We start from the raw sequence: 12,239 nt of genomic DNA, 5'->3' as shown, positions 1-12,239 counted from the left end.
ATATTTTTATAAAGTAAAATATTTCTGTTATAGTCAGTATTCAGCTATAATAAATAATATATTTAAAAGTTTGTTAAAAATGTCACACAAACAGTCAAGAAGGTTAAAGTTACAGGTAAGGGTTTTCAAAGGCAATAGTTTAGTTACTGTGCCCCTAACATGTTACTTAACCATTAAAATCTATTAAATAATCACAACACAAGCAGGTCCTACCATATTCTACCTAAGTAGGTGGCCATATGTTGTTTTACATATGTAAATGTTGAATATCTGTATGGCAGAAAACAACAGGAAGAAAGAAACAGTGTAGTTACTTACCCAAAAGCAACAGTAAATTGAGCAAGCATGGCTATAAGCAGACATATAAATGGAGTCATAGGTTTCCTTGTCGTAAACACAGTAGGAAGGCAATACACTTCATTACACCCCTCTGCTAGTTCTGATTCGCTAGCAATCTGCCTCACCTATGAAAAATTCAATATTTTTTTCATTACAACTGTGTGATAGTATTCCCTTAAAAATCGCATGTCACATGCTGTTCCCACCTATAACGTAGCAGCTGGGAAGGTTCTGTTGGAAGATGAGAGCTAGAAGTTTTGATTGTTCAAACTTTCTCTACTATGGTTAGTGGTTTAGAAAAAATTGGTCACATGGTCTGACCCATGGTGAGTTTGCAGAAATTGCCGTCATCTTGGATTTTTCGATATATATTTTTAAAAAAATTATTATTGCATAATATGGCAATGTAATATGTCATTATTTTATGTTTTTGATGGAGAGATAGAAGTATGAGTTTGCAGAAATTGATGGCAAAATTTAAAATGCTGTTATTGTTATTTACTTACATTTTTTGCGAGTATAATACGTTTTCTTCAATTACGACATTTCAAGAGATAACTTCTCTCTTCTTCAGGTTTCGGTGTTTTACAAGCAATTCATAATATTCGTCAAAATATTTCTTCCATAGTCATCAGGATTAAGGGTTAGATGAAAAGTATAGGAAGATCGATTACGCACTGGAAATTTACGTGCTTTAAAGCCATTGTTTACCAAAGTTAAAACCTATAATACAAACTTATTTGTCTTCCTGTATGAACTTTCAAAAATTGTAAAAACTTTTAAAATTCTAAAAGCTGTTCACTATTTCACAGTCAAGTTGTCTGCAACGAGCTACCCTTGCGAATGTGGAAGCAGTTGAACTGGCTGTCTTTTGTTCATCATTTCTCCTCCCTCCCCTCCTGATTACATCATATCTAGTTCAAAATCTTGCTCTTTCGAAGCCTCACCCAAAACTTCTGGGGTGACGTAGAATCCAAGACTCTTATATTCTTTCTTATCCCATTTTTTAAACATTCCTGTCCAAACTTCATGTATATTCCCATCGTCCCTATTTAATTTGTTCTCTCTTTCTTTACAAATATATGATCCTTCATAAACGTTCCTTCTTTGTTTGTACATACGTTCAAGAACACTGTATTAATTCATTTTTCGTTTCCATTTTGACGAATAATTCCAGTCTTGTGAAGAATTAAAAATGAAAGTACTGTAGTTGAATCAGTACAGTCTCCTTCCAGGAAAAAGAGAAAAGACTCTGCTGAAGTTTATGTTTGTGTTGATACATAAATCGAAAGGATGAGAAAAGATATATGGGACAGTCTTTTGACGACAGAGACTCAAAGAATCAAGTGGTGTACTAAGAGATGGTGTAATTATAGACAAATACGACTTCTTCTATCATGTGACCTTTTACAGACCGTATATTCTAATGTCGATACAAGTAACTGAATATTTCGATCAGGATCCTCTACAATTGACTTCAAAGAAAACCGACAAGTCTCAAATAAGAAAATGCACTCCAAGGCTAAGTGAATCAAAATCCACATCAACCATATGTGTGGTTTGTAATCAGTTGAAATAGAAAGGAGAAACACAACTTTTCCGACTTTCTGAGCATCCAAGAGCACAGGATTCTCTCTGGATGTATTTTGAAATAACTTCTACCTTTAATGATGTGCCAAGTGTTTTTGCTTCAGGTACAATATATCAAAACAAGAAGTTTAAAGCCTCTAACAAGACTCAAAGTGATCCTGTATTAATACAGAAGCATCATAAGATAAGGAAATTTTTTGAAGGTTTGAATTTTCAAATAAATTGTATGATCTTCGTAATGAATTTATGAAGCAAAATCACAAACTTAGAATTTCAAAGATTTTGAATCTATGATCGTTGAAATGTATGGTGATAGTGCTTACTTTTTCTTATCCAAGGGAAAAATTCATTTCCTAGTTTGCCTCTCCATCTAGTATTTACTATTGTATGGTTGTAGATAAAGGACAGTCTACTGGTGTTGTTAAGGAATGCACAAATAGATCCGTAAAGAAGCAAAAAAATATGAGTTTAACTTGGATTGAAAATTTGGTGATGTGTGTGATATAAAGTCAGTGATGCAGTTTGAGCAATTTCAACTAGCAGAGGGGAAAAGGTTTCTACAAGAATTAGCAGCTTCAGCCTCTAAAACATTAAGTACTGAGCGTAGATACAACGTATTGTTACAAGTTGCTTATTTTCTCATTCATAATGGGTTGAAAACAAGAAGCTATTCAGAATTTAAGTAAACCAAAATAGCTTATCACTATGTTCAACCATCAAGGACTCTATTGCTGCTATGATATTGTCCTACGCCAAGATCAGATGTTAGCAAACAGAACTATCATTAGAGCTGAAGGACACGGTGGCTCAATACCACATTCAATAAATGTTGAGATTGTCGTACGTGATGCTATGGACAGTTATCATAAAGAAGCTACACTGTCAGGTATGCATGGAACACACGGCGCAGTACTAATTCCTTTTCAAAATCATGAGGTTCAAAATTACCAACCACATTCTATATTGGAAGAAATTCATAGTCCAGAAAACTATGTCTAGTAACTTTATGCCAAATAGTGATTTAGATACTGACATTAGAAAGCCAGAAAGGGATTGGGAACATGTTTAGTTTTTCTCGCGATTTCTTAATGATTGTAATGTGCCTCAGCTCAACTTCCCTGAAGACATACCATCAAGACAAGTAATCTCATGTTGATTGATTTAGTTTATTTTACTTCGCGTTTTGTGCCTTTTGGCTAATTTGCAAAGATGGGGATGAGTGATGAAATTGATGAATGGACATTCACAAACAACCAAGCCCGAGCGGGATTCGAACCCGGGACCCTTGGCGTCAGAGCACGATGTGCTAACTACTCGGCCACAGGGTCCGGCTAGTAATCTCATGTATTGGAACAAAACCAGCAGAGCTTTTGAAATTCTTGTAGAAAATTTAACAATGGGCCTACGTTCAGCTTAAGGGGCTGTAAATGAACATCATTATGCTCAGGCAGTTAGACCAATTTGGATGCTTTGTGGACTCGTAGAACCACTTCAATGGAAAGCATTTTTAGATAAATGTCAACATCAAAGTGTTCTGGAATGTTTTCAATTATTCACACTTGTAGTTCCCAATACACGAAGAAAGGCATTTATTGTATGAAACAAAAATGTTGTCCATATTCTAGTCAGTAGCACAATAGATTTTAGGGAATTCCGACATAATGAAGCACTTTGTTATTAGGATCTGTGTTTGTCTGTACGAGGGCTGCTGGAAAAGTTTCTGCAAACTACCACCAACAGCGGCGCTAGTGTTCCGCTATTATAAAAATCAGAAGAATAGACCTTTTTTATGTTTAAATTATCTTTGATTGTTTGTTTAAGCCTATTCGTTTATTTTTGACAGCAGTTTGAAGTAGTAGTTTCGTGTGAGAAATGGAAATTTCTCGTGAACACTTTTGGGCAATGATTTTTATGATTTCAAATGTAATTTAACACCGAAACAATGCATCGAGTGACTTCATTTGGCTTTTGGAGATGAAGCACCATCCAATAGGAATGTGTACAATTGGTTTTCCAAATTGCAGCGTAGTCGCACATTTCTCAGTGATGAATTTCATGAAGGTCATCCATCCACGTCTGTTGTTGCCAGTTATGTTGATGCTGTGCGTGAAATGATTGAGAGGGATCGGCATGTGACATACCGTGAGATTCAGGCATCCTTGAACATTGACATGAAAGCAATACATACGATTTTGCATGGTCATCTGAACATACGGAAACTTTCAAGCCGTTAGATCCCACACAACTTGACCGAAGCTCAAAAACAGGCTTTTGTAAATTGGTGTAAAGAAATGCTCAAAAAATTAAACCAAGGCAAGTCAAATTTGGTGTACTACATCGTTACAGGAGACGAAACTTGGATCTATTCATACGAACTAAAAACTAAACAACAATCCACTGTTCGGGTGTTTCAAAGTGAGCCGAAACCAACAAAAGTGGTTCATTCTAGGAGTGCTGGCAAGCAAATGATTGCTTCTTTCTTCGGTTATACCGGACATGTGGCAACAATAGCTTTAGAAGATTGTAAATAGATTGTAAAGAAGACTGTAAATACTGAGTGGTATACAACAATTTGTTTGCCAGAGGTAATCAATGAATTGCATAAAACAAACCCAAATTGTCGCATTATTCTTCACCACGACAACACCAGTTCCCACTCAGCACACCAAACTGTTGATTTTTTGTCCAGTAAAAATGTCGAATTAATGACTGACACCTGATTTATCACCTAATAACTTCTTTTTGTTCCCACACATGAAAAATAAAGATGCGTGGTGAGCGATTTGTGTCGCCTGAAGCAGCTGTTGACGCATTTCCAAACATCAGTTTCTGAGGTATCAGCTTCAGAGTGAAAAAATGCTTTCAAAATTGGTTTGAGCGTATGCAAAAGTGTATCGATCTTAAGGGTGAATACTTTGAAAAACAATAAAGCCATTCCCAGAATTTCACACGTCTGTTTCCATACTGATTGCAGAAACGTTTACAGCAGCCCTCGTATTAGCACCTAACTTGAGCAGGCAGACAATAATCGGGACTTCCATGTATGTAGTTTAAGAAAATGCTTACCACTTTTCTTTGCATTTGATATAATAGTGCACGTTGGTGTACTTTATATTACAGTAATTGCTTGAAACTCAAAGGGGAGCACCCTCCTGTGATATATGAAGACTTCACGACTCGTCATTTCAATGTTCATTTCAACAAAATACTTGGCAGTATTGCCTTAGGTCAACCATTAGAGCAACATTACAATAAGCCAGCTAAGGGACGAGGATGCATAAATGGAAATGGACGATGGTGCAATGTGCAGAGCAATTCATTGCAAAGGTACTGACTTGGCTCATCTAGATGAACTAGTTCCAACAATACAACCAAGCAAAATATCTTAACTTTTTGAAATTTTGTTCCCTGTTTTCAAATATGCTCTTCCACATAAAGCGTGCCTCTTTCAGTGCCATATGTACATGAACGTGCTGGAAAACAGACCAACACTGGGTCCTTTAAATTATGGTTATGTAGAAAATACTGTAATTACAACCCTATCGTAACAGATCATATAAGACCTCTGATTTTGTTCCACCCTGTACATGCCAGAAGTGCCTACGGTGTGTCCTTGCAGAGTTTGAAACTTCAATTTCTGTACATCTTTCAAGTGCAAAAGAAACAATTTATGTTTAAATGTTTGATTGAGATGAAAAATAAAGCACATGGAAACATTACATTTTTTTCAATTTAATGTCTCCCCTTTCAAAATTTAAAAGTCACATACCATTTATTCTTATTTGTAGAGCACATTCTGTGCTTTTTTTGAGCTCAACGTGCTTGAAAACCTATAAAATGACATACTACTCCCCCATATTACTCCACAAAAATTTTTTTTTAAAAAAAAATCGAAAATTCAAAATGGCGGACATTTCTAGAAAATGACCACATATCAGATATTTGACCAACTTTTCTTTTATGCCTACATATCATAGAAGTCATATAAACAAAAAAAAATTCTGGTTCTCAAAATTCCAATAGAACTCGTCTAGCTCCTAGACTACTATTGATGTTCAGGAATACAATGGCAAAAAATAACACACTAAAATGTTGAAGTTTCATGGGTTTTCACAGCTTCTTTTAACCCTTTTACTTCATTTTTACTGTTAATTGTTTCACATCACTTTTATACGAGGGTCACTATTTATATTTTGAGCCTTGGCAACACTGATTGAAGTTAGGCGCGATTTGACATTTGCACGGAATCGTCTGGCATTATTGACCATAACGTACTTCAAATGTTTTGTCAATAGCTTCATTTGCGTTGTTTATGTTGCCTTGGAGATTGCGCGACAACAATAAAATGGAATTAACTCGTGAACATTTTCGTGCGATGATTTTTTACGATTTTCGACGTGGATTATCAAGACAAGAGTGCATCGATCAACTTACTTCCACATTTGGCGATGAAGCCCCATCCTTTACCACTGTGAAACGCTGGTATGTTTAATCGTGGCCGCCATTCGCTCACCGACGAGAATCGCGAAGGTCGTCCAAAATCAGTTGTTGTTCAAGAAAACATTGATGCTGTGCAAAACCTAATACTGCAAGATCGTCATGTGACATACTGTGAGATTGAGGCAACCATAGGCATTAGTTCCACCAGCATATATAAAATATTACATGATCATTTAGCTGTGAGAAAGGTATGTTCTCGTTGGATCCCACACAATTTGACAAAAACTCAAAAAGACGCTCGCGTCAATTGGTGCAAACAAATGCTCAATAAATACAATCGTGGTGCTTCAAAAGACGTATATAAGATTGTAACAGGTGACGAATCATGGATACATGCATATGAGCCGGAACGTAAACAGCAGTCGACTGTTTGATTTGATTTAGTTTATTTTACTTCGCGTTTTGTGCCTCTTGGCTAATTTGCGAAGATGGGGATGAGTGATGAAATGATGAAATTGATGAATGGACTTTCACAAACAACCAAGCCCGACCGGGATTCGAACCCGGGACCCTTGGCGTCGCAGCGCGATGTGCTAACCGCTCGGCCAAAGGGTCGGGCAGCAGTCGACTGTATGGGTGTTTCAAGATGAACCCAATCTAACAAAAATTGTTCGCGCTCTAAGCACATTGAAACAAAAGGTCGCCTGTTTCTTCGGGAAAACTGGTCATGTGGCAACTGTGCCTTTAGAGGAACGTAGAACGGTCAACTCTGAATGGTACACAACAATTTGTTTGCCAGAGGTCTTCGGTCAAATACGGAAAACAAACAAACGCCGTCGGATCATTCTTCATCAAGATAATGCCAGCTGTCACACATCTCGTCTAACAACCGACTTTATGAACAGTCCAAAAATCGAATTGATGGGTCATCCGCCATACAGTCCTGATTTGGCACCCAATGACTTCTTCTTGTTCCCGAATGTCAAGAATAAATTGCGTGGACAACGATTTTCGTCGGCGGAAGATGTCGTTGATGCGTTCAAAAACCATATTATGGATGTGTCTCAAGAAGATTGGAAAAACTTCTTTGACAAATGGTTCGAACGAATGCAAAAGTGTATTGACCATAAAGGAGAATACTTCGAAAAACAATACAGCAGTTTTCAATGCCCAATTCCTGTTTTTTCATTGTTAGGCTCAAAATATAAATAGTGACCCTCGTATCTCCATGTGAGCTCCCACTTAGCCAAAATGGTTGGTGCTCTTGCCTTTGATGCGAGTGGTACCAGGTTCAATCCCTGGTGGAAGTTCCAAAATGTCTCTGTTTACCCAGCATCGTAAGGACAATTGGGGAGCTATTGAAACCAGAAAGCATCAGTGATGGGTCTGAATAAAATGACCACACATCTACAGCGAAGAGATGTTTGACGGGCCCAGCACCATGAAGTTTTTCAAGTTATTATGCAGTGCTATTAACGATCGAGTTGGCTGTGGAGCGGCGGCTAGCACGTCACGGAGTGACAGCGAGTCTGCCGGCATTTAGACCCACAGCTGTATCCAGATAGCTGGTGTCCAGTTTGCAAGTGTTTGTGAAGTGTTAAGTTCACGGTTGCTATAATTTCTTGATTATGAAATTCCCTGACATTTCCAGGTTTTCCAGTCCAAAAATGCAATTTTTCCAGACATGTTTATCATCATGATTTTTGATTTGAACCTTGTGTTTTTCAATTAAATATATAATCTGTAAATTATTATGAATATTCACTTTCAAAACTTTTATGGGGGGCAAATTTCATTCTACACACACAAGAACACATGAAAATTCAAAGAGTAAAATATAAAATTACAATCGGTATCAAATGTATTGGGTGCATCTAGCCTTCAGGCTAAGGTAACAGAAGTACATTATTTCACCATAACAGATCTCCACAATATAAAAACAACAAAGTTCATAAACTATACACAATTTTTCATTTTCTGGTGGATTTATAGTGTTGTAGAAAATGCTCCTTTTTTTTGCTTACATTTATAAGTACACAGCATATGGAGAATTTTTTGTTGCATATAAGAATTCTATAGGAAATGCCAACAAGACTAAGATCTATAAAATAATAGACAATAGCCTCATCTTCACCAACCTTTCCGATAATTATGATCACATTGTCAATATACAGGGTGAGCATAAAGTCTTTCCCTGATTATGAATATTTATATCTCAACTTCCACGGTAGATAGGCAAATAAAACCTAAGGCAATAAGTAGTGCAATACGTCAAGTTTTTTTTCCATTTCTTTGTTTTGTCTGATTCTCTCTTGTCTGATTTCTTCTTCTCTTGTGTCTCAGTTAGCGTAATTTTCAGATGAAGCAACATTTCACATATCCGGGAAAGTAAACAGACATATTGTCTGGATATGGGGGTCGGAAAACCCACATGTCGTGTTACAGCACATAAGGGACAGCCCGAAAGTGAATGTTTGGTGTGGCTTAATGCACAACAAAATTATTTGACCGTTCTTTTTCATTGAGCCTACCATTACGTCAACAGTTTACCTGGACATGTTGAAACTTTACGTTGCGCCTCAGTTACTGGTTAACTGTTCGCCAGTTCTTGCATGACACCTTTCCAGACAGATGGATCGGTAGCGACGGTCCCATATCATGGGCACTGCGTTCGCCGGACATAACACCTCTTGACCTTTTTTTATGGGGTTACGTTAAGGACACAAGTGTTTAGTTCACCAGTTCCTGATATGCAAACTCTTCAGGCACGAATACAGGATGCTATAGAGACGGTGACGGAAGAGATGTTGGCAAAGACATGGAGAGAAATTGATTATTGCCTATACGTTCTAAGGGCAACAAAGTTGAGCACATGTCGAAGTGTACTGAAGTGTACTGATAACAAAACATTATGAGTTTTAAGCTACCATTTCCAACAAACCGCATATCTGTATCTAGCATAGTTCTTTAGCAATAAAAGTTTGTAATCAGGGAAAGACTTTATGCTCACCCTGTACTTTAGTTATCAATCAGATATTTGGACTGCAAGTTTTACTTTGACATTCTTTCCAATATCTAGTATTATAAAAGTGAAACTTTATTACAGAAATTCCAAGGAATCATAAGAACGAAAGTAACAAGTTTCTGAACTGAATCTTCCTTGGGAGTGGAATAACAAGAACCGAATCCAGAAGTAGAAGTGAACTGCTTGTTCATTTTGCAACTCTTTCTCTTGCAGACTCCAAAATGCATGTAAATTCCAGACGATCTGCAAAATTACCTGACATTTCCCTGTTTTCCAGATGTGTAGCAACCCTGTAAGTGGTTAACAAGTGTTTTAGATTGTTTTGTTTTAGTTATGTAAACTATGCTAGATACAGATATGCGGTTTGTTGGAAATGGTAGCTTCTCTGCAGTCTAATAATGTCACACTATATGTACAATTCAAAACAACATTTTTTTTATATACGACTCTTACATCATTACGAATTCTTGCAGGGAAGTTAGAATGAGATTTGCAGCAGAATTCCCAGATGTTCCTGTTCCACACAGAGACAGTATTTGAAAACTTGTGAACAAATTTAGTCAAACAGGGTCTGTTCTTAAGAAGCAAACGGTAAAACAGCATACTCAGGAGAAACTCGACGACGTTGGAGCATGAATGGAACATACTCCTCAAAAATCCCTCCGGCGCTTTGCACAAGAATGACATGACATCTGCGTGGCGAGATACCAAACTTTTAAACCTGAAGCCATACATTAGAAGAATTCAAAGAAAACATCGGGAGAGAAATTGAAGCCATTTAGGAAGAGGAACTGATACATGTTAGTGATAATTTCCTTAAAAAAAGCTGTAAATGTGTGGAAGCAGGAGGAAAACATTTCAAACACCTCTTGTAACAAGTTACGTGCTCATATTAATTGTAGCTGTCAATGTAATTCTACGAGCTTATTTCATTACATAACTAGCGGTTCCAGTTACGAGGATGTTGAATCCAGTTTGCCGGCAGATGTGCTGTCACTGCTCGGCATGCTAGCCGCCACTCCACGGCTAACTCGACCATTAAAGACATCGTATATGTCTACAATAATTGCAATAGTGAGGTTGATGACTAGACTCAGGTTTTTACCTCAATGTCCTTTTTCCTATTCCTTTCTAGTAAAATATAAGCTTGTTAGAAACAACACAAAACATGCTGAAAGTTTGTCCAAGCTTTTGACTTCATCTTGGAGTCATCATCAGGGCTGGTCGAGAGACAGCAAAGAAGACACGTGCGAGGTTGCTTCCTGTGTCTCAACGTCATTGGAACTTTCATTCTGTCGGTGGAAATACCTACTGTGAACAACTTAAAATACCTGCACCAGAACTTTTAAATTAAAATACTCTACCGGATATAGTTGTCGTGTGTCCTTCGTGTTGGATCTGAAAATCTGTCGCAGGGCACTTAAACATTTCTCCATATGGCCTTTGACGAATGAGAATTTTGGGCTTTCAGGGAAGAACTGAATGGCAGTGGCACATGCAAGGAACGGAAGACTACCCAGAAACACATAAGACTTCCAAACACCAATGTGGTACTCCTTCCAGTTGTAGAATCCTCTTGTGTTAGGTCTCTGGAGCAAAAGGAGTCCTAGGGTGACAAGATAACGATAAAAGAGAAAAGTATTAACGAACGAACTGATACGTTTTGTAGTGTTAAAAAATATGGTACTTTCCGATACTAACCAGGAAAATACTTTTCTGGGGACCAAATATCCTCGGAATTATGTAAGTTTTCTTAGTTCTGTTTCAAAAGTGCATGTCAATGTCGTGGTTATCCCCTTAATTGTGGCATTTTCTGAACAAGCCCCTACTGGAAAATGGAAGTTCTTTAGCAAATTTCCATTTCATCACTCCCTTCTTTTTCCAATTCATAATCACAGTCATTGCTTTTAAGGTCAACAACAAGTGCAACTCTGGATTCAACAATAGCATTGCAGTTACATTGTTGCCTTGTAATCAAGGGATCCTGGATTCGATACACAGTGGAGGCATATTGCACAGTCGTTTGAATCCCACTTTAAACTGTAGGTTCAGTCCTGATTAGTCTATATGTGCATAAAGTGGACTTAAAACAAAACTTAACAAAAAGAAGTAAAAAAAAAGTAAAGTGCTCCCCTGTGCTTTGCACCATGCCATGAAGGCAAATAGGGGATGTGGAGTTAGGGTCCCACACTTTCTTGATCACAGCCGAAGGTGGGGGGTGATGTGATCAGCACCATGCTCCTCGCCGCATTCACCCCACATTTTCCGCCAGGTACCCACTTTATACGATGCTGGGTGGGCACCAGAGCTGCTTGAACAAGTGGGGAAAAATCCCCCCATCGGGGATCGAACCTGGGTCTCTCGAATGGTAGTCAGATGCGTAACGACTGAGCTATCGTGATTTAACCAAAAAGAAGTGCAACTTAATGTACGTGTGACGCAAACTTCATTTCTTAGTCATATTTCAATTTTCTATTATGCACAAACTACACCGCATGAGAGCTGAGAACTTTTCTTATGTCTAACTGATACTCTTTCATCTCTTCTTCATCTTCTTCCTCTTGGGCTACTGTTTTTGTCTTTACTACAGCTAGCAGTTCTCACCTAACGTGATTGTTATTCATGATTGGGGAAGAAAAGACATGGTTGAATAAAAATTACACGTAAGCAAATTACTATCTCTTTCTGCGAAACTTACTTCTAGAGGTTCTATTAATTTTGGTGGCGCATATATATACGAGGGCCACTATTTATATTTTGAGCCTTGGCAACACTGATTGAAGTTAGGTGCAATTTGATGTTTGCACGGAATCGTCTGGCATTATTGACCATAACGTACTTCAAA

The 12,239-nt window shown here is 37.7% G+C and overlaps 1 protein-coding gene across 1 annotated transcript in view; it reads right to left on the bottom strand.

Moving 5' to 3' along the window:
* LOC145978150 (synaptic vesicle glycoprotein 2B-like) overlaps positions 1-12,239 on the bottom strand; it is a 32,008-nt gene that overhangs the window by 3,073 nt on the left and 16,696 nt on the right. The window contains exons 6-7 of the mRNA XM_083110590.1: positions 10,759-11,000; positions 319-464 (exon numbers count right to left, since the gene is read on the bottom strand). Of these exons, the coding sequence (XP_082966716.1) occupies positions 319-464; positions 10,759-11,000 (388 nt within the window). The remainder of the gene's footprint in view (positions 1-318; positions 465-10,758; positions 11,001-12,239) is intronic.

The sequence above is a fragment of the Lepisma saccharinum genome, chromosome 24 (genome assembly GCF_977018435.1).
Source record: "Lepisma saccharinum chromosome 24, izLepSacc3.1, whole genome shotgun sequence".
In the NCBI taxonomy this organism is placed as follows: Eukaryota; Metazoa; Arthropoda; class Insecta; order Zygentoma; family Lepismatidae; genus Lepisma; species Lepisma saccharinum.
Note: the sequence above shows the minus strand (reverse complement) of the source record. Positions and strands in the feature narration are given on the sequence as shown.